The sequence below is a fragment of the Gracilinanus agilis genome, chromosome 3 (assembly GCF_016433145.1).
Source record: "Gracilinanus agilis isolate LMUSP501 chromosome 3, AgileGrace, whole genome shotgun sequence".
Lineage (NCBI taxonomy): Eukaryota > Metazoa > Chordata > Mammalia > Didelphimorphia > Didelphidae > Gracilinanus > Gracilinanus agilis.
In genome coordinates this window covers 183,640,356-183,665,373 of record NC_058132.1, presented here as the reverse complement: position 1 = coordinate 183,665,373, position 25,018 = coordinate 183,640,356, and the positions used below count along the sequence as shown (strand labels likewise).

The 25,018-nt window shown below is 35.5% G+C and overlaps 1 protein-coding gene across 2 annotated transcripts in view; it reads left to right on the top strand.

Annotated features, from left to right (window-relative positions):
• PDGFD (platelet derived growth factor D) overlaps positions 1-25,018 on the top strand; it is a 292,008-nt gene that overhangs the window by 167,580 nt on the left and 99,410 nt on the right. Inside the window, exons 2-3 of one of the 2 annotated variants that reach the window (XM_044668763.1) lie at positions 20,455-20,641; positions 23,416-23,596. In XM_044668763.1, the coding sequence (XP_044524698.1) occupies positions 20,455-20,641; positions 23,416-23,596 (368 nt within the window). Of the gene's footprint in view, positions 1-20,436; positions 20,642-23,415; positions 23,597-25,018 lie in introns of both variants that reach the window. The other variant, XM_044668762.1, reaches the window with a different exon arrangement.

Here is a 25,018-nt window from a genome sequence, read left to right as displayed (position 1 = left end):
CTCTCTCTCTCTCTCTCTCTCTCTCTCTCTCTCTCTCTATATATATATATATATATATATACATACATGTATGTATATACACATATATGTATACACATATGTATGTATATGTATGTATGCATTTCCTTTTCTAGTTTATACACTCTTTGAGGGCAGGAAGCCTTTCTTGCTTATCTTTGTATCTCTCCTAGAGCCTAGTACAATGCAATTAATAAGCTTTGAAAGGAAGAGTGAATGAATAGCAACAACTTTTTAAACTGGTTAGCCCCAAAATGATCTAGTTTAGTGACACTGTAGTTCAATGGGAAAATAAGCTTGACTCACATGAACAACTTTGCATTTTTACATATCTGGGCAGTAACTGGCTTAGTGGATAGAGTGCTAGGCCTGGAGTCAGTCAAACTGGCTTCAGACACTTACTAGCTGTTTGATCCTGAGCAAATCATTTAACCCTGTTTGCCTCAAGTTTTTATCTGTAAAATGAGCTGGAGAAGAAAATGGCACTCTAGTAACTTTGCCAAGAAAACACCAAATGAGGCCACAAAAAGTTATATACAACTGAACAACAAATTTGTACATATATAAACATAGTATATTATGTATGTAATGATCACACACACACACATATATATGTATATGTGTATACATATATATATATGTACACATATATATATATATACAATCATATACTATATAGACTTACCTAGAATGGTTTAAATGACTTTGCTGTCTGATTTGGGCTTCATAATTCTAGGTACAGTGATGTAGCAAAGTCTGCCTTGATTCAAAATTTAAGTTGCTTCTTATCATTTCTAAATCCCTAGAGAATAAGTGGTGGTGATCTTTGCGTACAGGTAGAGTCAAACCAGTGTATCCTCTATTTAAATTGAGAGGGATAGTGCCCTTGGATTCAACAAAACAACAGAACATTAGATCTAGAAGGGACTTTCTAGGCCATTTACTCTAAATCAGTGGTTCCCAAACTTTTTTGGCCAACAGCCACCTTTCCAGAAAAAAATATTACTCAGTGCCCCATGTTACATACTATCACCGCCCCCTTGCAGTTATTCACCACCCCCAAATGCACCTGTGGCCATCACCACTTCCCTGGATCACTGAAGCACCCACCAGGAGGTGGTGGCGCCCACTTTGGGAATCACTGCTCTAAATACCAAATTTTGCAAATGAGAACATCAAATCTTTAAGAAGGGTTTGCCTAAAACCAAACAAGCTTGTAATGACAGAGCTGATATTCAAATCCAGGGTAAGAGACTTAAGTCCCAAAGGTCTTTCTGCTACAGCACATTGATAGTACCATTGAAAATTAAATTAGAGACGAAGCATGGCATAGTAGTTAAAGATCTGGACTGGAAATCAGACAGAATTAAAGCCAAAATCTTTCCCTGAGGTCACAGGCAACTATGAGACTTAGGCCATTCGGGCTACTTATCTGTGTGCCAGACAACTCTCTAGGACTATATGGCTGATCAGCATTACCAATAAGAAGTTTCCTTTGCCAATGAAATTATGAGTCTGAGGAAGGAAGGAAGGAAGCAAGGAAGTAAGTTAGAGGCAGGTTTTTATAAATTTGTTGTTCACATATATTTTTATGACTCAGCCTTCTTTAAAGCATCACACAAATTTCATATACCTTGGGTTCTTTTGCTTTTCAAATATCGAATCTATATTGGGGTCCCCTTCTTGAACTTCAAGGGCTAATATTCTTAACACCTACACATATGAAATCATTAAGTAACAAGGCATTCCTGTCACTTTGTGGTACAATGGAAAGAATGTTATATTTGCATTTTCATTTAAGTCAAAGCACCTGGGTTTGAATGTTGACTTGTGATCCATCCTTATATGATTTTGAGTAGGTCATTTCCCAGTTTTCTCATCTGTAAAATGAGGGGATTGGATCGAGAGGTCTATAATCCCTGGCAGCTCAAAATTACTGGTCCTGCTGCAGCTGTTATTCTGCTAAAATAAATGCTATGGGGGTAGGGGAGGGAAGTGTGAAGAAACAATCATTCATTAAATGCCGACACTGTGACAGGCACTATATAGAGCACTTTACAATTATTGTCTTATTTGATCCTCACTTCTCTGTGAGGTAGATGCTGTTATTTCCCCCATGTTATGGTTGAGGAAATTTAAGTAGACAGATTTTAGTGTCTTGCCCAATATCTAAAGCTCAGGTCTTCCTGATTCCTGACCGAGTACTTTATCCACCCAGCTGCCTTTAAAGGAGTTCAGAAACTAAATTTTAAATTCTATTAACTTTTCTATCTCTTGTTTTCTACCAAGGTCCCTTGCTGTACCTTCACCACTTTTCTATTACTCCCCAGATTCTTCCTGATTTGCTTTGTTCTCCCCTAGCCATCTATCCCAAGACTTTATTGACACTAGACAGAAAGAAACTGAATTCTTTCAGGAATTTGTATAGTGAATGTTACTTTAATCCTTCAGTGATTCATGTCACTGTGGAAACTTCCTCTACTAAGATTAGAATTCTTTTATACCCTCTATTAGCAGCTAAGTGGTGCAGTAGCTAAAGAACCAGACCCTCATCTTCCTGAGTTCAAATCTGGCCTCCAACACTAGCTGTGTGACCTTGTGTAAGTGACTTAACTGTTTGCCTCCATTTCTTCATCTGTATAATGAACCAGAGAAGGCAATGACAAACCACTCTACATCTTGGCCAAGAGAATTCCAAATGGTGTCACGAAGAGCTAGGCAGGATTGAACAACAGCATGACTTAGTAGATAGTTTTATTTTTGTTTTATTGATTAATTATGAAAATTTTTCCATGGTTACCTGATTCACATTCTTCCCCCTCTTCCTCCCACCCTCCACCCCTCCAGTAGCCAATGCGCAATTCCACTGGGTTTTACAAGTGTCAGTGATTGAGACCTATTTCCACATTGTTGATATTTGCACTAGGGAGATTGTTTAGAGTCTACATCCCCAATCATATCCCCATCGACCCATGAGATCAAGCAGTTGTTGTTCTTCTGTGTTTAGTAGATAGTTTTAAAGAGTTGCTGTAGTCGAAGAATTCATGTTCAGCTTTATAATGATGAGATCTTGAGAATGTAGTTGCACTGTTATTGAGACAATAGATTTTTGTCTTTAGGCCTTTTTCTGTTTCCATCTTGGTAAGATTTGTTGGAGTTTTCCCGCCAGATTTCAAAAGGTCAAGATCACCTCCATTCCATGATGCAGAGTAAATAGTTCATTATAATTAATGGAAAATATATACACTGAGTGTGACTTTCCAGAGCTTGGGATTATGTAAAGTGGGAAAGCTTTTTATGGATCAAGGGAAGAAATATTCATCCCACTTGTGTATTCATAGAAAGAGATTCTTATGGGGTAATCTGAATGAATAGGGTGAAAGGAAAATATGTAAAGAATTTTTAAATGACTTTTGAATATTACTCTTAATTGAGAAATCAAATAAATAGCTAATATTTATTAAAAACGATTGTGTATAATCATTTAAAAGCAACCCGGCTACCACCTTCACCCTCATTAAGAATACTGGCTTATTATCAAAGAAGTTGTAGTTCAGGTATGGATTAGACTAGTATGCTTCTGCAGTCCCTGCCAACTCTTATATGTTGTGATGCTGAGATAATATTTGCACTCTTTGCCTTGTTGCCATGAGGATTAATTAAGATAATGTGTACAAGCAAACCTTATAAATTGTAGAGTGCTTAGGGAAATAGAAAATATTTTCATCTGCTATTGTTATTAATTGCTCAGTGAAAGGTACAAACAATAATTACTTTAGATATTTAGAAGGTAGAAAGACTACTTAAACTAGGGTGGTCAGAGATGTTTTCACGACTGAATGGTTATTCATTTGATTGATGAATGAGCATTTACATCCCAAGTAGTCATCATGTACCAGGATTTTGCTAATGAAGTTAGTAATGGTAGTGTAATATCTACTATGAAATCAACTCAGAAATCCTTTGCAGGGCCATTGTGTATTTTCATGGTTGTCTGAGAAGTTATTTATGTAGAAAGATACTAACACAAGTTCACTGGGCCGCAGAAAAATAGCAACCTTATTGATGATCTTGCAAAAATGCTGACATGATTTTTCTGCCCAATTAAAGTGGAAGAGTATTTGGGGAAGGTCAGAAATCATGCAATATAGTATAATCATCCACCCTGACAGCTGGTGAAATGGCCTCTGATTAGAGGTTCAACAACCAGCTTTCTGAATGAAAACACACACACACACACACACCCCTTTTAAGTTTAATCTTCCTTATTATTTTCTCCTTTAATCTCTTAAGTCTAAACAATCAAGAGAACAATAAACCAACTTGATTTGTAAACATTTGCAAATTTCTGAGATTTAAATCCTCAAAACAAAAATTTAACAATTGTGGCTCCAGAACACCTCTTATCTAATCCAGAAATGGGTTGGCTAAATGTCTCTTGGATACAACTGCCAAAATTTTGCATTTGTGCTTTTTCCTAATGGATGCACTAAAATAATTAAACTTTCATTTAACAAGCATTTGTTGAACCCCTACGATGTATAACGTTACTCTCAGAGTAAAAAGCAAAGTGAAAAACTATGCCTGTTCTAAAGGAACTTAGATTCCTATATGTGAAGTGATCAGTGTATTGAGACAATCTCAAGAGAGAAAGATTAACAACTAGAGTGATAAGAAAATATTTACCCAACAATATGTCACATGAATTTAGCCTTTAAGGAAGGTTTCAAGAGGCAGAGGTGATGAGGTTGTACATGATAGGTGTGAGGGAATAGCCTGTTCAAAGGAAGAAAGGAAAGAGAAGTAATGCCAAATTTAGGGGGAAATTTCCAAATTGGACTTTGATTGTAATGTAGAGAGGGTGAAAGAAATCAGTGTGCAAAATGTTGGTAAAATAGACTGGGGTCAGAATATGAAAAGTTTTAAATACCAAACAGAGGAGTGTTGGTTTTATTTGTTTATTTAATTCTTGGTGGGGAGGGATCATTGTTTTTGTTTTCTTTTGCTTATCTTAATGGTAAAAGAGAGTCACTGAAGATTCTTTAGCAGTAGAGTGACAGATTTTTAGGGCCCTCATGGTTGCCTTGTGAAAGATGAATTGGAAAGGGGAAAGATTGGAACCTGGGAAAACAAGGAGGAAATTATTGAAAGAATCCATATAAAAGATAATAAAGGCCTGAAATGAACATGTAAGTGGAGAGAAAGGGACAAATGTGAAAGATGTTGTGGTGCACAAAATTAATAAGACTTCCTAATTGATTGGTTGTAGGGGTAAGGAAGAAGAAAGAATAAAAAGGATAACTTTGAGATTGCAAACCTGGGTAACTGAAAGAATGGTTGTAATATCAACAGAAATCAGGAATTGTAGAGGAGGGATGATCATCATTACAGATATTTATATAACACTTTACAGTTTGAAAATTACTTTTCAGACTGTTTCAATGATTATGTGAATTTAAGGTCCTAGAGAACATTTTTTTTTATCAAAATCTGACACAAGTAATAAGACATAAATAAATAGACATGATACAAATTGTGGTAAGCATATTAGTAAGAGAAATACAAGGTACACAGATATCAGATACACTATTCCAGCTCTAAAAGGTCTTTGGAGACATAAAATGCATTCATTAGGTACTAAATTACTTATAATGAATTTTCCTATTATGGAAGGAAATGTAAAGAAGATGTCAGTATGATTCATTTTTACTCTGCTTTTAGTTATTTAAGAACCAGTCTCATATTCTTTTTGACCAGGTAAAACATTCCATATACAATATCATTTTTCAAAGTGCCCCATCTCTAAAATATGCTAATCAGACTTTTCCCATTACATAAAATCAGTCTTCTTATCGGCTTATTTGTATGATCGTATAGATAGATAAAGAAATAGATATAAAATCAACTGTTTCTCTTTCTTCCCTTCCTAATCAAAATAAGGGAAGGGAAACATTGCCTACTGTTAGATTCTTATGAATCTAGTATTTTGGGGACATACTCCCCAGTGAAACAAAAAAACAAAAGTACTTAGAATAATTTACCTCTTTATCTTTCAATCATCTATTTATTAAAAATAAATGAGTTGTTTAACAGCTATTATTTAACCTAAAGTAATTTTCAGCCCAGAGAACTGTAAAGTGATTACCTTCCAAAATTTTTATCTCAGAATTTACTATATATCTGGAGAAATTTAATGAAACATCAACAGACAATGTTAGGTCAAATTGAAGGACAGGAATTTCTGGCACATTACCCCAAACCCAATAAGCAACCTACTTGCATCCTCATTCTCTGCCTAAATCTTAGTAGAAGCATAATTATTGTTTTCTTGTATTTGTAAGGGAATATCTGCTGGTGAATTACAAAAAAAAAAATGCCTGATGACCTTTGCTCTAGAGTTTCTGGTCATAGAGCCATAAACTTGTTTTTCTAGAAGAAATTTGATTATGAGTTCTATCAAAATTCAACTCCCATTAGCAGTTGTCATGCCAGGTGTTGGATGAGAATCCCTTAAATGAAATAAAGTACATCCCACTTAGAAACACAAAAATCATTTGGCTCATTGCTTCCAAGCATCAGTACCTTGGGAAACATCAGGAAGAAGAATGTTGAATAAGCTTACAAGCAGATTTTAACCCATCTGTGTTGATGATGGCCTAATTTTCATCTTTCCCAATTCCCTTGAAGAGTTACACATGATGAGAACCTGATCTGGTAACTTTTTTCAACTAGTAGTTAATTTGTAGAAAATTTTTCTAATTAAATAAAACAGAATAAGCACTCACTTGAGAGTCTAGGCTCTGGTAAGACTGACTGAGCATTCTAGGATGGACTACTTGCCTCATTTTTTATCATACGCTTTCTCTTAATTTCCTTTTGTTTCCCTCCATTTTTTCCCTTTAAGTACATATCAGAGAATGTTCCTTTGCAGCAGACAATTTCCTGCATTCCAGGAAGACTTTGCTATATTTCTATTAGCATATGTACCACTTTTATTTTATTTATTAAATGTTACTCTCCCATTTGTCTCATAGCACTTTCTAATTGTCCTGTAAACATATTCTATAGTGCATTATAGTTATTGCATACTTATTATTATTGTACATTCATTATTATTACATATGCACACGTGTAGGTAAGTAAGTACTTTATCTCCTTAGCTAGGTTATTAGCTCATTAAGGATAAGACTTATGCTTTAATTATCTTTTTATTTTCTTCAGTATTTCTGTTGTCATACTCAACTGAGCCAATGTATGGCCAGCACATCATAGGTCCTCAATAGATGTTGAATGATTGATAGACCTGGTCTATACACTTACTGATTGGCATTATTGCACTTTCCTCTGGAGGAAAGTGCTAAGATTGTTCCAGTGTGTATGAATAACTATAAAATATACTTTCCAATGAATAGAATAAGGAAATGGCCACTGTTATAACCTAGTGTGTTCAGTGGCAGGAATTAGGCAGATATGTGGAATGAAGATCCATAGGACCCAGTCATTCAGACAACTTCATATATGTCTGATTGGAGCCACCCAAGGCTATTACATCATAACTCCCCCATTAATATAACACCTGCTTTGTTCTTTTCTCTATTAGCCATTTTATTTTTAGAATGATAGGCATGGAATGACAACATTGAAGGTAAGGAGCTCCATAAAGAAAATAATGGAATTCTTTGGCAATAACTACCTAATTCAAAAATTCTTCTAAACTCTCTTTAAAGAGACATTTCAGACCAACACTTCCCTCCTCCTCCAACTATGTAAACAAATCCAATAAGCATTAACTTCATTGTTGACACTGAATTGAATTTGGTAGAACTAAATTAGTTTTTGGTCCCTTTCTCCAATAACTGAAAAAAAATACATTTTTCCTAGCTCACTTCCAAATATCTTTCAGTTGTGATGATTATGATTTCTTCTTTTACCCTTTAAGAGCTCTTTTCTCCCCACCTTTCTGTCCCTCCAATCCCATTTCTTTTATATAATAAAACAAAAATTCCCAAGGAAATTATAAGCATTCTATCTCATAATATTTTGTTTCAGTTTCAACATCTTTCTACTGGTTGGTTAAACTTAATGGCATGTTTTTATTATTATTATTATCACTCTTATTAATATTATTATTTGCATTAGGATCCCACAGCAGAGATTTGTGGAAATAACTTTTTTCATTTACTTAGAAATTGAATTTAGTTAGTTAGCTTTTTTTTTTATCACACACTGATATAGCTATTTTAGATCCCAGAGACAGAACCTAAGATTGATAAACAGGCATTATGTTAAGCAAAATGTTTTATTCAACTTAAATTTTTAAAATGTAGTTATAGCTGATATTTTAATCATAGTTTCTTCTGTATGAAATGCTTTAAATATATTATCTCATTTGTATGTTAAGTAAAACGGGCATCATCTCCTTTTTCAGATGAGGAGACCAAGACTTAAAAAGAATAAGGGCCTTTCTAAATGTCAAAGGTGTGATATAAAATCAAGTCACTCAAAGTTCTTTGCCCTACAACATGTTGCTCCTTCTCTTTTTTTTTAACCATTAACTTCTGTGTATTGTCTCATAGGTGGAAGATTGGTAAGGGTGGGCAATGGGGGTCAAGTGACTTGCCCAGGGTCACACAGCTGGGAAGTGTCTGAGGCCAGATTTGAACCTAGGACCTCCCATCTCTAGGCCTGACTCTCAATCCACTGAGCTACCCAGCTGCCCCCTGCTCCTTCTCTTTTAAGACAAATTGCATCTCTGTCAGATGCAATTTTTCAGAATGTTAACCTTAAAAGTCAGTAACTATTTATGGATACGATAAGAATTTATGAATAATTGAGAGATATAAAGCATTGTGAAATATAAAATAGATAATATTGAATACATTAAATTGAAAAATTTTTGTACAAATAAAACCAATGTAGCCAAGATTAGAAGGAAAGCAATGAGTTGGGGTAGGTTAGAATTTACAGACAGTTTCTCAAATAGATGTCATATCTAAAATATGCAAAGAACTTTCTCCAATTGATAAATAACCAAAATATATGAAGAAACAGTTTTTGATTGAAAAAAATCAAAGCTATAGAAAATACATTTAAAAATAGTCATTGATTAGAGAAATGTAAGTCAAAACCATTTTGGGTTATCATTTCACTCCTGTCAGATTGTCTAAAATGATAAAAGGGCAAAATGACAAATGTTGGAGGCAATGTGAAAAATAGGGACTATTATTGATGGATCTGTGAACTAATCCAAACATTTTAGAGAACAATCTGAAATTGTATTAAAAATTTATAAAACTGTGTATACCTTCTCATGCAGTAATACCATTATTAGGTTTATTTCCTAAGGAAGGAAAATTTCCTAAAAGGAATTAAAACTATATTTTACAAAATATTTTAGCAGCTCTTTCTGTGGTAGCAAAGAACTCAAAACTGAAGGGATGCCCATCAATTGGGGAATGATTGAACAAGTTACAGTATATGACTGTAATGGGATACTATTGCACCATAAGAAATGACAGATAGGATGATCACCAAAAAATACCCAAAAAGACTTATATGAAATGATGCAAACTAAAGTAAGCAGGACCAGGAGAACATTGTACAACAATAATGTATGTAACAATAACGAAAGATGATCAACTGTGAATGACTTGACTATTTTCAACAAAGCAAGCACCCAGGATAATTCCAAAGGACCCATAATGAAAAATTATTTCCACTGCCATAGTAGGAACAGAGTCTGAATGCATGTTGAAACATATCATTCTTCACTTAATTTCTTCCATGAATTTTTCTCTAGTGTAAGCGTTATGTGTCTTGTTGCACATCATAAACAGAGAAACATGTTTTATATGATAAAGTATGTATAGCCTATATCATATTACCTGCCTTCTTGGTGTAGGGGAGGGGTAAGAGGAAGGAAAAAAGAATGAGACATATATATTTGGACACAGCTAATTTGAGAATTTGTTTCTCTTAGATAAGCATATTTATGATATATTTGTAACAAATCTTATATATTATATTGTTGTTATGTTACATATGTTTAAATGTAAAAAAATAAAAGACGTATTAAAAGATAAAAAAGAATCAGTAACCATGTCTTATACTTCTGGATCTCTCCCTACACCTTGTGCTATGATGAGCAAATTGAATGATAGCATATTAAAGTGCAATGCAAGGATCCTGGACAACTTCAAGGAACTCATGAGGGAAAAGACTATCCATTGCCTTAGAAGGAACTGTTGGAGTCTAAATGCAGATTGAAGCACACCATTTTTCACTTCATTTCCTTAATGATTTTTTTCTAATATGAGCAATATGTGTCTTCTTTCACAACATAACAAACATGGAAATATATATTACATGATAGCATATATATATATATGTATACATATATATATATATATATAAAACGTATGTTGTCTTAGAGGGGGAAGGAAGGGAGAGAGATAGAAAAATGATTTCAAAATATCAGAAAATTTTTATTAAAAATTGGATCTGCATGTAATCTAGAAAAATATAACAACAAAGTTTTTAAAAATTCACAGAGATGATACATGAAGAGACATAATAGACCAACTGCAAATAAGTAAGAGAATCTAGAACATGGGTTGAATGTAGGGGAGTAAAGTGGAAGGTTAGGAAGGTAAGAATGAGTCAAGAAATTAAAATGCCAAACACATAACTATATTTTTGAACCTGAAGGTAATAGGAAGGCAATGGACTACACTGAGCAGAAGATGAGAGAGTAATGACATGATAAAACCCACAGTTTAGAAAAATCAGCTTGGTACCTAAGTGGAGGATAGATTGGCGTGGAAAGAGATTTGGTCTGGGGTATCAGTTAGGAAGCTATTGTTCTTATCTAGGTGAACGGTGAAGAGGAACTAAACTAAGTTTATAGCTATATAAGTAGGAAAAATGAATACAAAGAAATTCTGTAAAGGTAGAAACAATATTTGACAATGGATTGGATTATGTGGTGAGTGAGAGTGAGGACTTCAAAATGACACAGCGTTAAAGAGCCAGAGTAAGTGAGAGAATGGTGGTTCTTTTGATAATAATTTGGAAGATCAGAAGCAGAAAGAGCTTGAGAAAAATATTTTCTGTTTTGGACATGCTTGTTGTGAGATGGTGAGATGCTTATAAGACATTCAGTTTGAATGTGTAAGATGTAGTTGAGGTTTATGACTACAGTTTAGTAGAGAGACGAGGGCTTAATTTATTTATCTGGTATCATCAGTTTAGAGGTGATTACCAAACTCAGGGGAACCAAGTGGTAGTGGAAAGAGTGAAATAGTAAGTGCTTAATAATTCATTGATTGCAAGAAGTTGGCCCAGGTCAGAGCCTTGAGGGATACCCATGAATAAAGGGTAAGACATGGATAAAAAAACCAGAAAAGGAAACTGAAAAGGAACCATAAAACAGATTGTGCAGAAAGAGAAGGTGATCATCAAGGTCACCCAATAGAGAGGTAAATGGGGAGTAATTGACTGAGAAAAGAGTATTAGAGTTAGCAATTAGGAGATTACTGATAACTAGAGAAAGAAATTTCAATTGAATGGTGAGCTCAGAAGTCAGAGTTTAAAAGAGTGAGAGGAGAAATGGAAGAATTGGTTGTAGACTGCTTTCTCAAGTTGTTTACTGAGAAAGAGAAGTCATTCGTGTGTGTGTGTGTGTGTGTGTGTGTGTGTGTGTTTGTATTTTGAGCTTTTCCCACAAGTTGGGGATTATTTTTTAAAAGTCCAATATGTTGTCAGTTCTCTTGATCTATTCATAGGCTGGCCAAACCTTGAAGCAATGCCCTTTGGTCACTGAGTAGCAAACAGGTGGACCACTGTGTTGTTCCTCTCCCTTCAACCCACAGCTCTGCTACATTACAGTAAAGTGTGTAGGGTCATTAAATGAAGCCATAGACAAAATTTTTAATGGCTTCTATTGCTGCCTGGTGGTTTTCCTTTGTATCTAAGGTGTCATAGTTAAAATTATGATCTTTGCAGAGGGAAAGATAATAGGATACTTTTTCATTTCATTTCTTCTTAGACAATGGCTTCTCTAGGGATAGGATACTTTAAAGGATTGTTTGAAATTGAGTTTGCTTTTACGTGATAAAATTTAGGCTTTTTCATTTCTAGTTTGTCACTAGAAGCTTTTTGCTAGATGTCTAATATTTCCTGGTAAATAAATCAACAATATGAATTTTGAATCTTACCACATCAACATAATGAACTTCCTTTATTTATATCATCATCTCTTCAATGAATACCTAGCATATAGCTAGCTATTGGATGGAGGAGGAACAAAAGAGAGGAAGGAATGTAGGAGTTAAAAAGTATGAATTTTTCTCTTACTTTAGTTGCAATCTCATGGAGAAGTTGATATGCTATTATCTTTCTTCTTTATTTAGTATTACTCTCCTGCTAAGAAGAGCAGAGAGTTATATATCCAATGTAAACAGTGTTATTCGAGAGTTCAAGTGGATTGTGAATAGCAGAGACTCTAAAATTGCCTTTATAGAAGGAAGAACCTCATTTAGTTATTCTGTGTATATGTGACTTTGGGGAATTGTCAGATTTTGTTTTTCCAGTAAAATAAAGCTCAAGGGCTAGATAAATTTGGGGACTTGTGAAAGGATACATGTGTCATTTGACCTCTAGTGTGGTTCATTTCCAGCATGGATCTATAGTAAACATCACCTTTTGCCAGTGGTCTATTAAGAAAGAATTGCAGGTCTTAACCTCAGTGCACAGCATGAAGCCACAACATAAAAATCAAAATGCCATTTCATGTGGCATGTAAGTTAATAGCTTTTAAGAAAGAATCAGTAAAAGATCATTAATGAAGAGAAAAAGTGTTACCCTCTTCATTCTTGTGATCACCAGAATGGCTCTCAGTAGGTATCAGTGACCTCCTAATCGCCAAACCCAATTTTGCTCTATCCTTCTTTTCCTTTCCTTCTATTTGTTACTGCTGACACCATTTCTCTTAACTTTCATGACAGCATACTGTCTGGGCTTTCTTGTGTTCTCTGTGCTCCACTCCTTGTATGCTTTCTTCACTTGCTACTCTCCTTCTTCTTGTCCCCCAGTGGTTAATTATTCCCAGTGAAGTAAGGAACATGTGCAAACTAATTTACTGTTATTTATGTTAACTAATGCAAGAGAAACTCTAATGCCATGCCTTTCAATACTAGTAATCAAGCTTTATTAATCAAATACATGGAAACTAGTTTTTTATTATTAGTTACACATGCAAATCTTGATTCCACTGGAAGCAAAAGATCCATATGAATTCTTACAAGATTCTATTAAATGTGTCTCATATAAGTACAGAGTTGCTTCTCTGTCCAGTTCATGTTTCCCCCTCCAAAGTGGTTGACTAGAAAGTTGGCAAATTTTAATCACCATTGCCCTGAAGTGGACATTGGAGAATGTCTCATTCTCAAATGTGGAGAACAAAGGAGTTTGCCTCAGTTGTGACCCAAAGTCAAGTGAAGACTAGTAGTATCTAGTGAGTATCTTATAGTTCTAGCTATGAGTTTTAGCCAGTTACACCCAAATTCTGATTGGTAATTAGTGACCCAAGTTTCTACCAATTAATTTCCTTGATGCCTGACAGCATAAACCAATGATGATATTGTTTAACTAAGTTTTCCCATTGATGGTCTGACTTTTCAGTTTTCATGTGTTTACCAGATGTTTATGGATACACATGTTGACTACTATCCTATATCACATTTGTTTATTTTAATATTTAAAAATTATGAAAAATAAACATCAAAATATTTCATCACAAATGATAGCCTAATACAAAATGGAATCAGTTGTGTCAAAACAACAAATAGCCTCCAGCTCCCTGTAGTCAGTTCTCAAAACCCATTAAATTCATTAAAATAACCTTCATAACTAGTCCTTTGGTCCCTCTTTACATTGCCCCCACACTTAGGCCATCAAAACTTTGTTCTTTGATATATATGAAACACGTATGATTCATCTTGAACATAGCTGCCAAAGGAGCCTTCCCCAATTATTGCTTTCATTATATTACATTTCTAATCAGGAGCCATCAAGTGGATCCCTAGTTTTTACCACACCAAATTCTAATCTTGTATCTGTCTTTAAAAGTCCTTCATAGGAGGCAGCTGGGTAGCTCAGTGGATTGAGAGCCAGGCCTAGAGACGGGAGGTCCTAGGTTCAAATCCGGCCTCAGACACTTCCCAGCTGTGTGACCCTGGGCAAGTCACTTGACCCCCATTGCCCACCCTTACCACTCTTCCACCTAGGAGCCAATACACAGAAGTTAAGGGTTTAAAATAAAAAAAAAATAAATAAAAGTCCTTCATCATGAAACTTCCTTCCCCTATTCCAGCTAGAGAGTAACTGTGTTGTAGTAAATGGCCAGTAAACTGTAAGCATCAGAAGAATTGAATTCTCAACCTAACTTTGGCACTAACTTAACTTGAATCTTAGACCTATATTTTTTCATCTATGCAATTACAATCTTATATTAGATCATTAAGGAACTTCAGAAATTATCTTATCATTTAGAACTCCATGATTTTATCACTCCCAATCCCATAAGGATCTTCTTCTGCTATAGTAAGTACAGTCTCATCCTAATTCCATAAATACCTAACGAATACCTTGTTTTCATCTCTGTACCTTTTTCCTTGTTATTCTTCTTGCCATCTTTCCCTTGCTACCTGCCCAGATCTAATTTTATGTTGAAGCAAACATTATTGGGTACAGAACTGAAGTGAGTTTAATGCACATAGTAGGTACTTCCAATCTACTTAATTACAATAGCCTTAATTCCTTTAGCACTTTTGTATTACCTTTTAGTATTTTTTTAGCACTACCTTTTTGTGTGCTTTTTTTTGAGTACCATATGTCCAAATTTGTCCAAATTTCTTCCCTTTATTAGATGATAATCTTTGTGTTTAGGAATAGAACTTCATTGTTCAAATCCTATCTCTGCCGCTTATTCTTTTTCCCTGGATTAAGTTGCTTAATCTCTCTTAACCTAGGTTTTCTCATCTTAAAAAATGAGAATAATAATACCTCAAGTGCTTCTCTGTAAGTAAAATGAGGTTCAGATGAAATAAGGTGTATAAATACTCTGTAACTGGAGACAAAGCCAAGAGAGTAGAGAAGGTACACAGACCCAGCTGATCTCTACCAAATTACACTCCAAATAACTTTGATATAATACCTTAAAAAATTCTGATTGGTAGAACCCATAAAAAGATGGAGTGAAACAAATTTTTTAGGTCTGGATATCTTAGAACATCAGAAGATGGGGGGGCTATCACACCAGGATGGGAGTGGAGTGCAGAGAAGCATGTCAAAGCAGACCCTACCGCCACAAACCATTATAGATATTGGAGGTGGCTGAAGTAATGACAACAGCTTCTATGATTCTGAGTGAGAAATGATAAGGGAGTCAGACAGCTAGTCAGACAGAGATTATAGGGATCCCTTTTCTAGCTGTGGGTGAAGGATTCCGTTGCATTATCCATATGTAGATGCAGGTTGGAGTCCCAGGTCACAGTTTGAAAATGAAGAGGAGTGCTAATAAATACCCACTCTTGTGTCCATAGGGGAGAAAGGGGCCTTGAGCACAGTTCCAGGGTGGAAAAGAGACTTTATAATCACTGACAGATCAGAGCACAGGTCAGGAGAGAATTAAACACACCTCTTCTTAGGTCAACTCATCTTAGAAGAACTGAAAACTTATAGATTCTCAGAGCTAATCAAATCATAAGATATTCAACAAGATTAGCCATTATTAGGGCAATTGGAAGGATTATATATAGAAGGCAAAAGTGTGAATTGAATATGGTGGAATAATATTTAAAAAACAAAGTTAAGGAGCAGGAGCAAGAAAGAGTAATGCATTGGGAGAGGGGGGAGGAGGGAAAAGTAGAATGGAGTAATTCATCTCACATAAAAGAGGCATGAAAGAGCTTTTACAGTGGAGGGGAAAGTGGGGGAAGTGTGGAGAAGATCTCTTGAACTTTACTTTCATTGGAATTTACGCAAAGAGGGAAGAATACACATAGTCAACTGGGTATAAAATTGTCTTACTCTACAGGAAAGTAGGATGTGAAAGGGTTAAGAACTTGGTGGCCTGAAAGTAGAGAGTGTTAATTGGGAGAGGCTATGGTAAGAAGCAAAACACTTTTGAGCAGGGGTCAGCAATGTATGGCTCTTGAGCCATATCTGGCTCTTTTGAGGGCCAGATATGGCTCTTTCTGCAGAAGCCATAAAGTCAATTTTTTTTCAGGCGCTGTTACAGGAGCACACACTGTGAGCACTGTATGACTCACGAAATCACATTTTAAAAAATGTGGCGTTTATGGCTCTCATGGCCAAAAAGGTTGCCTACCCCTGCTTTTGAGGATAGACAAAAAGAAAAGAGAGAAAATAGGATAAACAGAGGAGGAAAAGGGATGGAGGGTAATACATAGTAATTATAAAAGTGAAAAAAATTATCAGAACTCTAATCATTTCTTGGATGCATAGAAAAATGAGTCAATGTATAAAAAGGCATTCCCCAGTTAATAAATAGTCAAAGGATATGATAAGTTCTCAGACAAAATAATGAAAACTATAACCATGTGAAAAAATTCTCTAAAACACTAATAGAGGAATGCAAGTTAAAACAACTCTGAGGTACCACCCCACACCTATCATATTATCTATTGTAAGAAAAAAAGGAAAACGAAAAGAATTGGAGGGGATGTAGGAAAATGGAGACACTGATGCACTATTAGGGGAATTCCAAACTGATTCAACCAGTTCTGAAGAGCAATTTGGATATATGCCCAAAGGAGTATAAAACAATATATTGCCTTTGACCCAGCAATGCTTTACTAGGCCTGTATCCCAAAGGCATAAAAGGATGCAATGAGGATAATTTGAGGAATGGTGTGTGGTACAAGGGGATTTTGAAGGGAGGTTGTCAGGGACTTGCTAGATAAGTAATATGGGTTGCAAGTAGGCTGGAATAGGGAGATTCAGGATATAATATGGGCTGAAGTCAGGGAGTATAGCACTAAAGGTAACAAAGATTTTCATGGAGAGGATGAATTAATCTAAACTGGCAAAGACAGCAGGGCTTATAGACTAGGACTTAGACTAAAGACAAACTGAGGGAAATAGACTGAACTGAAATTAACTACAGGCTTTAGTTAATTTCACCGGAAGGGATTTGTTTTGTAGTTACACCTTCCTTCAAGATGGATACCCTGGCTTCCCTTCAAGCCCAGAGTATGTTGGTTCTTTCCCTCTTCTTCCCTCTCTTACTAATTAACTGACAAAGTAACTAATAGGTCTGTTGAAACACAAAAGGGTTTATTGTCTTTAAGGTTGATTTGTCAGGAAAAGTGGATTGAGGAAGCCCTAACAGTTATTTAAAGAAACCTCAGGTGGGGGAAGGGAGGCAGAGATGGAGTCTGAGCAAGGTCCTGCCTTAGCTCAGCTCTCAAGGTGCTCTTGATGTCTAAAGGGAATAAATGATGACTAACTAACTTTTCTAGATAAGATACTGCCAAATTATAGTTAAACGCCTCACAGATTTGAACTACTTTCTAATTTACTCTCCTTATTCACTCCACAGACATTTAAGGTAAGGGAAGAAGGTAGGAAATGAGGTAGGGTATGAAGATACAAAGGGTTTATCTAAACTAACAATTTCTTAAATAAATATTCCAAAACTAGGCTAAATTTCAATTCTTCAGATAGGCAAGGAAGCAGCTCAGCTGGTCTGACCCTCTCTCCATGAGATTCCCAAACCAACTGACTCCATTCAAGATTCTAAACTCCTAACTGATTTCAGAACTCTGCCAAAGCTTGAAAAATCTGTCATGACCCCCTCTCTCTGTACTACAAGGAAAAAAGACCTATATCTACAAAAACATTTATAGAAGCTGTTTTTGTGGGAACAAAAAGTTGGAAAATGAGGGGATATCCATCAATTGGGGAATGGCTCAGTAAATCGTAACATAGGAGTATAAAGATTTCAGAAAAACTGGAAAAACATGAACAGATGCAGAGTGAAGTAAGCAGAACCATGAGAACATTATACACAACAATAACAATATCATTGGAGAAACAACTGTGAATAATTTAGCTATCTCAGTAATACAAGGATCCAGCAAAATCCCAAAGGACTCACAACAAAAAATGATGTCTGCTTGCAAAGAAAAAAAAAGGATAGAGCATGAACCCAGACCAAAAGCATACCATATTTAACTTTATTTCCTCATTTTTTCAAGTTTTCTTCCACAAAAGTATTAATATGGAAAAAATTAAAATCTATATTAGACTACTTATTATCTCAATGAGGAGGGATAGAGAGGAGGGAAGGGAATTCTGACTTAAAGTTTGAAAAATGTTAAAATTTTGTTTTAGATTTAATTGGGCAAAAATTTAAAAATATCAAATTAAAAAATAAAAATAAAATACTCTGTATGTATTAATAATAATATATAAATGTCAATTGCTATCAGAATCACCACCACTATCATTATCATTTTTATATGTTCCTTACATTTGTTGTTTCAGTTGGATGACTGATAAACTTTTGGCAAAATTTCCCTAGCAAATATCCATCAGAACTATTACCCAGTATATCCCTACTGCTGAAACTCTCAAATGAACAATTCTCATAGACTGTCCATTTGTTATTTTTAGTGTAGAGCGAGGGAAAAGAGAGGGGCACAAGTTCACCTGGCATAAAATTTCCTCAACATAATGAGGAAGATAAAGCCTCTTTTGCTAAAAAAAATAAGAGGTATTAGGGTAAATTAAAGAACAAATTCTATTAGTCTGAGGTAGGAAATACATCATCATATCATTCAAAAATCATGATTCTTTACCACTGATGTTGCTCTCCCACAAAATCCAGTTTGATAGATGCTCAATAACATACTAAGCAGTGAATTACCAAGAATGGGAAATTTCAGAAACCTACACGAAGAGACACTTTAAATTAAATTTATGACCAGTTTCTTCTTTTATCTTCTTTATTATATTTAGGAGGGAAATGGATATTGAAGAGTGGGAGAGAGAAAGTTGTTTTTACATTCATTCGCAGATAATAGGAACCCTGCATTTCACAAACTATGGCCACAGACAAGAAACACCATCAGAGACTTAAGCCTAATGATTCATGATTATTAAATCATTAACATGTAAGCAATACTTTCTCCAGGTGGTAATCATAATCATAAGTATGATTGCTATTATTTATAGCTTCAGTTAATCCTTTTCACAACCCTATGAGGTATGTGCTATTATTATTCCCATTTTACAGAAAACAAAGTTGAGACTTAAAGAAATTAAGTGACTTGCCAAAGGTCACACAACCAATTAAAAATCTGAGCATGGATTTGAACTTGTTCCAAGTCATTGCATGTTAAAACTAAAAGCACCCAATACATAATCAAATCCAACTTCATTATTTTGTAGATGTGCCCAAAAAGGAAGCATGGTACAATAGAATGACTACTCTACTATCCTTCTCTCCTCTGTAGTCCAGGACATTATCTGTTCTACTCATTATAGGTATTCAGAGATTGGCACCACCTTATTGGGGAACTCAAAAAGACCTGAGACCAAAAAAAAATGGAATAATCTGGAAAATGGGAGGAGAGAAGAAAAACTAAAGGAATAAAAATAACAAAACAATCTTAACAGCAAGGACAATCCTCTGCCTGGTTTCGTAGCCAAAAAAGACTATTCAATGGGAATGCAGTTATAATGTAGCATAGTAGAAAGATAATTTAATCACTAGAACACTAGACTAGGTGTAAAAAGGTCCAGGTTTGAGTCTAGGCTCTGCCATTTGCTAGTTATGTGATATTTGGTAAAATTGTTTAACTTGGCCTAATAATGCTTAAATGACTTTTCTGAGTGGAATGGGGAGAATTCCTTTTAATCTTAATATGAGTAAGTTATTAATGACACTGGGGACAAATTTTATCTTGCCTTAATTTTAAGTCAGGACAAAATGCTATAAAATCCTTTGGCTACACATGGCACAGATGGTAAGGAAATATCTGACCGTTTTTTTAGACCATGAAATATATGATGGGTGAATCATTTGGAATTATCTGAATATTTACAATACCCACAGGCAAGGACCTTGGAACTGATATTCCTTCCCTTGTTATGAATTATATTCCAGCCATCTAAATTAAGATGTGGTTGGAAATCGATGTTGACTTTAGGAAGCTATAGAGAAAGTAGAAATGAGAGGACTCCTTCATTTCTTCAACCACAAGTCTTCTTGAACTTAACCTTGCATTTTCAAGAGATTTGAATGTGTTCTGTATAAACTTTTGTTTTTGATGCTTGCTTTCCTATAATTGGAACATCATACTAATTTCTACAAGTTGTGATTACTAACAGCCGGCAATCACCTCACAGACTTGTATCGAAAAGAAGAGATCATCCAGGTGATGGGAAATGGCATCGTACAGAGTCCTCGATTCCCTAACAGCTACCCCAGGAATCTGCTACTCACATGGAGGCTACATTCCCAGGAAAAAACCAGGATACAGCTAGCTTTTGATAATCAGTTTGGATTGGAGGAGCCAGAAAATGATATCTGCAGGTGAGTGGAAAGAGTAGTCCCTATCACTTTTGATCCTGAAATTAGGAAACTCAAGGATTATACAATTCGTGGATGGGACTCACCATACACTCTAACACCTTAATTTTTTTTTCACCAATGATGAACCTCAGACCCAAAAAGATTAAATAATTTGACCAAAGTCACAAAGCTTTATGTTGCAAAAGCTAAAGTGCGTATCCTGGTCTTCTGATTCTAAATTCAGGGCTCTTTATGCCACTGAACAAAAACAAAATTTGGAATACCAGTGAAACCAAATATCCTTTCTTGATCCTATGGTCACACCAAATTTTCAAAGCTGTTTTGTTTTTTCTTGGTATCGCTGTCTATTTTGCTTTTGTTTATAAGTTTCAGTACTAGTTGTAGACTATAAAAATTGTAAAAATAGCCTGAGACTAGCTAAGTGTAATAGAATGAATGAGAACCTAAAATTTTTTCTGATTCCTTTAGGTCAACAGCTTTTATGACTTCTTCAGTGGAAGGAAATCAAGAGCCAGGAATCCTTATTTCTCCTTATGGAACTGGCTTTGCAAACTAATGAAGAGCTCACTTTATAAATAAAGGGACCTAGCCAAATTTGCTGTAGCATTCCATAACCTAGCATGGGCTCACTGTTGTTTTCCCTCAAGGCTCTGTTCTCTGTTTCATATGGTTATTTCATATTTCCTATAGATGTAATTATATCTCTGTACAGATGATTCCTTGATTTATTTGTTGATCCCCAAGACCTCAAATATTTCTCCAACATCTCAAACTGAATGTCCTGCAAATATCTTGTTTACATGTTAACTTTCCCATTAGACAGTGAGCTCCTTGAAAGCAAGGACTATATTCTACCCTTTTTTTTTTGTTTTTTTTGCATTGCCAGTGCTTAACACAGTGCCTGGTATTTAATAGGTGATTAATAAATGTTTGTTGACTAACTGTACTGGATGACTTTTCATGGTTTCATCTAACCTAAACTCCCAAGAACTAAATTGCAATTATTTTGCAAATGTGTAAAATAATGGGATTCCCCTACCACTTTGAGGGAGGGAGGGAGTGAAGGGTATATGTCCCTACTCCATTCCCTGACCCCAGAATTACCACTGTCAGGGCACAGACATGTATAAGGAGGAAGTTGAGAAAATCCCACAGTTCACATGCTTCTCAAATGATGTTTTCACATGCTCCTCCGTAGGTCAGCAAGAAGGGAGAGGGAGGAAATAAAGCTTTTTGCTGTTGTGTCGGATTGCCTTATTTTTTCTTAACATATTTATTATGGAATGATAGGTGGTTGGTGTTTTATTTTTCTTTTTTGATTGTCCTCTCACAGCATCTTGTTCTTTTAATTAGCATTTATAGGACTTGGGGAAGAGATTTTTGGTACTTTTCTGCCCACACTTGTTTTGCATTATCAATGAACTACTGAACTGCTAAACCATTTCAGCAGGTTTATTTTCCTTTGAATAATAAGAATGGGGTGTCTCAAATTTGACTGTCCTTTGTTGCATGTTTATTATACTGACAGCTTTTATTGTGCTCCTCTTTTTCTGAGAATAACAGCAATGACTATTGCTTTCTGGGACCACAAAGGGTAATGTATGCCAGAGTAAAAAGAATAATGCATACGAGAGCCTCCAGCTCACATTTACATAGAGAATAAATAGAGCCGACCTTGAAGTTTTTGTCTATCTCGTGATAATTTTCTTTATTGCTTTTTGGGAGGAGAGACAAGGAGACAGGGAATAATCATGAACTCTCAGTATTCCAAGGGATTTATGGCTTTGATGTGAGTAATCACTCAAAGAATTCAGGTTATGACCAATCCATGACTGCCTAACCTGTGTGATTCTTATCCATGACTTCCCACAGGATCACCACAAAGGGAACTCCCAGCATGCTGGACCCCTTCTTCAGGTTCTCCTGGTATCTCAAAGATAACCTTGTGGAACATGGGCTGTCCATTAGTTATATGTCACTCTCATCCTGCCCACCCCCTCTGAATCTTCCTTTTATTTTAATCATATACTTCTGTGATGAGATTCTTTACACTCCTTCTTCAAGATCTGCTTATGTGGAACTTTCTCCTTTGACCAACTATTAAAGATAGTGTTGTGGCAAGAGGAACTCGTCATTTTTTCATGACAATCATTCTTTTGGGCTTACACAAGTTAGATGTTTGTCCAGTAAAAAGGAGAAAAAAATTAATTACAATGGATTTCAACTGTCCCCATATCATTTGGACTACAGCCTAACACACTTCTACAATCCAAGAAGGTAAAGGGTAAGAAAGGCTGAAATGAAGAGAGCAGAAGGCATATATTATCTTAAATGCTTTAAAAATAAGATGAGTGTCTCTGCATGATGGATCATATTCAGACATAACAGAAGACTGTGGTACTCATGTTGAGATGAATCTCCACTAATGAAAGAAGTCTCCAGTTTTTTTGTTTGTTTGTTTTTGAGGAATAGAAGGATAGAAAAAAAAGTTAAAATATTGAAAATGACTAATAATCAAGGATTGGGGGATAGGACCAAGAAAATACTCCCAGACTAGCTTTTTGACATACAAGAATAGGATCCACAGCCAAATTACTGGTACCCATTTAGATTTCACCATCAATAACTAGATTATATTCAGAACTCTCAAATATTTTTAGTTCTAAATGCTTAGTCCTAATATTTAAAATCCATTTGTCTTCATTACTTATCACACTTGGCCATTTCAAATCTTTAATGTTTTTTAAAGAACTTGCCCATTCTTCTGATCCCAGGTATGACTTTGTAGAGGTCGAAGATATCTCTGAAACCAGCACTGTTATCAGAGGCCGCTGGTGTGGACAAAAGGAAGTTCCTCCGAGGATAAGGTCAAGAACAAACCAAATAAAGATAACCTTCAAATCAGATGACTATTTTGTGGCTAAACCAGGATTCAAGATTTATTATTCTCTTGTGGTAAGTAGCCATGGCACCCTGTGGTTAAAAGCAGACAATGGTTTTTAAAACACAGACAATGGATACTATCATTTAAATAAAATGGGGCAAAATTCGAATTAACTGGAAACCTCCACAGCCACCACACACATGTACAAGTACATAGGAACACTTTGGAGAGGGTATAGTTTATGTTTCTGAGAAAATCTGCCCCTGTGGGGATGAGGGTGCTTGTCTGTGTCCAGATGATTCTGTCCGAAGATCTTAGAGAGCCACTTCAGGCTTCTCAACACAAGTCACTGCATTTTGAAACAAGACATTCAGACGCTCAATTGGCATTAGTGCCACAAACCCGTTAATGGAACAGGAACGGGTGACCGTGAAAAAGAGTAACAAAGGACTCACACCAGGACATTACCGTCTCCTGGCCCACTTCAGCTTTTGGAAGACAGCTGACTGGGAAGAGACAGGAAGTGAGTGACCCTGGGAATTTTTAAAAAAGTCCCGAAAAAAGGAATACTCACATTCTCACTTATTTTTTTGAGCTATATTCAAATGAACAAATCAGATACAAATTTACTCAGTATTCATATTTGATGCTACTCCTGCTCTATAATCATAATTTAGGAGAAGTGTGTTTGTGGTTAATTGCAGTCCCATTAAAAGTGCATTCCCTTTGATGCCTCTTGGCTTTGTATCAGATTGGCAGGAATGTTAGCGATAGCAGCAGCATTGTAACAGATTTTGCTTAAATACTATTTTAAGCTTTATTTCAGTTCACAGACATGTTCTTTGTCTGCATCAAAAACTGAAACTAAAGACCCCAGTCCAAGCGTTAGAAATATCCCATACCAGATTCACCATTGTTGACGTGTATTTGTGAGTTTTAGATTTATGTCCTATTACATGATGACTGACAAAACAGAACTCTTAATCTTTGAGCTTTAGTATAATAGAGAGCTGAAATATACAGACAGTATTGAAATTATAATGATGATGATGATGATGATTGCTGAAAAATAACACACCACTGCAAGATTTTCCCAACACACACACACACACACACACACACACACACACACACACAATCTTATTTTATCCTTACAACAATCCTGGAAGGTAAGTGCTATTATTCTCCCCATTTTAGAGATGAGAAAATTGAGTCTAAAAAAAATTAAGTGCCTAGGGTCACATAGCCAAGTAAATGTATGAGACAGGATTGAAACAAGTCTTCTTGACAAGTCCTGCATTCTTTCCTCCATTCCCCCTAAAATATACACACTCTCATACATATGCAGAGTACAAATGTATATTACATTAGGTGATTTATTTTTCAATAAACATTTTCTCCCTAAATGTCATCCTGATATAGCTACACTGAATTTTACATTCATCGCAGTACTCATATACACAATGATTTCAGAAATTCTTTCTGTAGAGTAT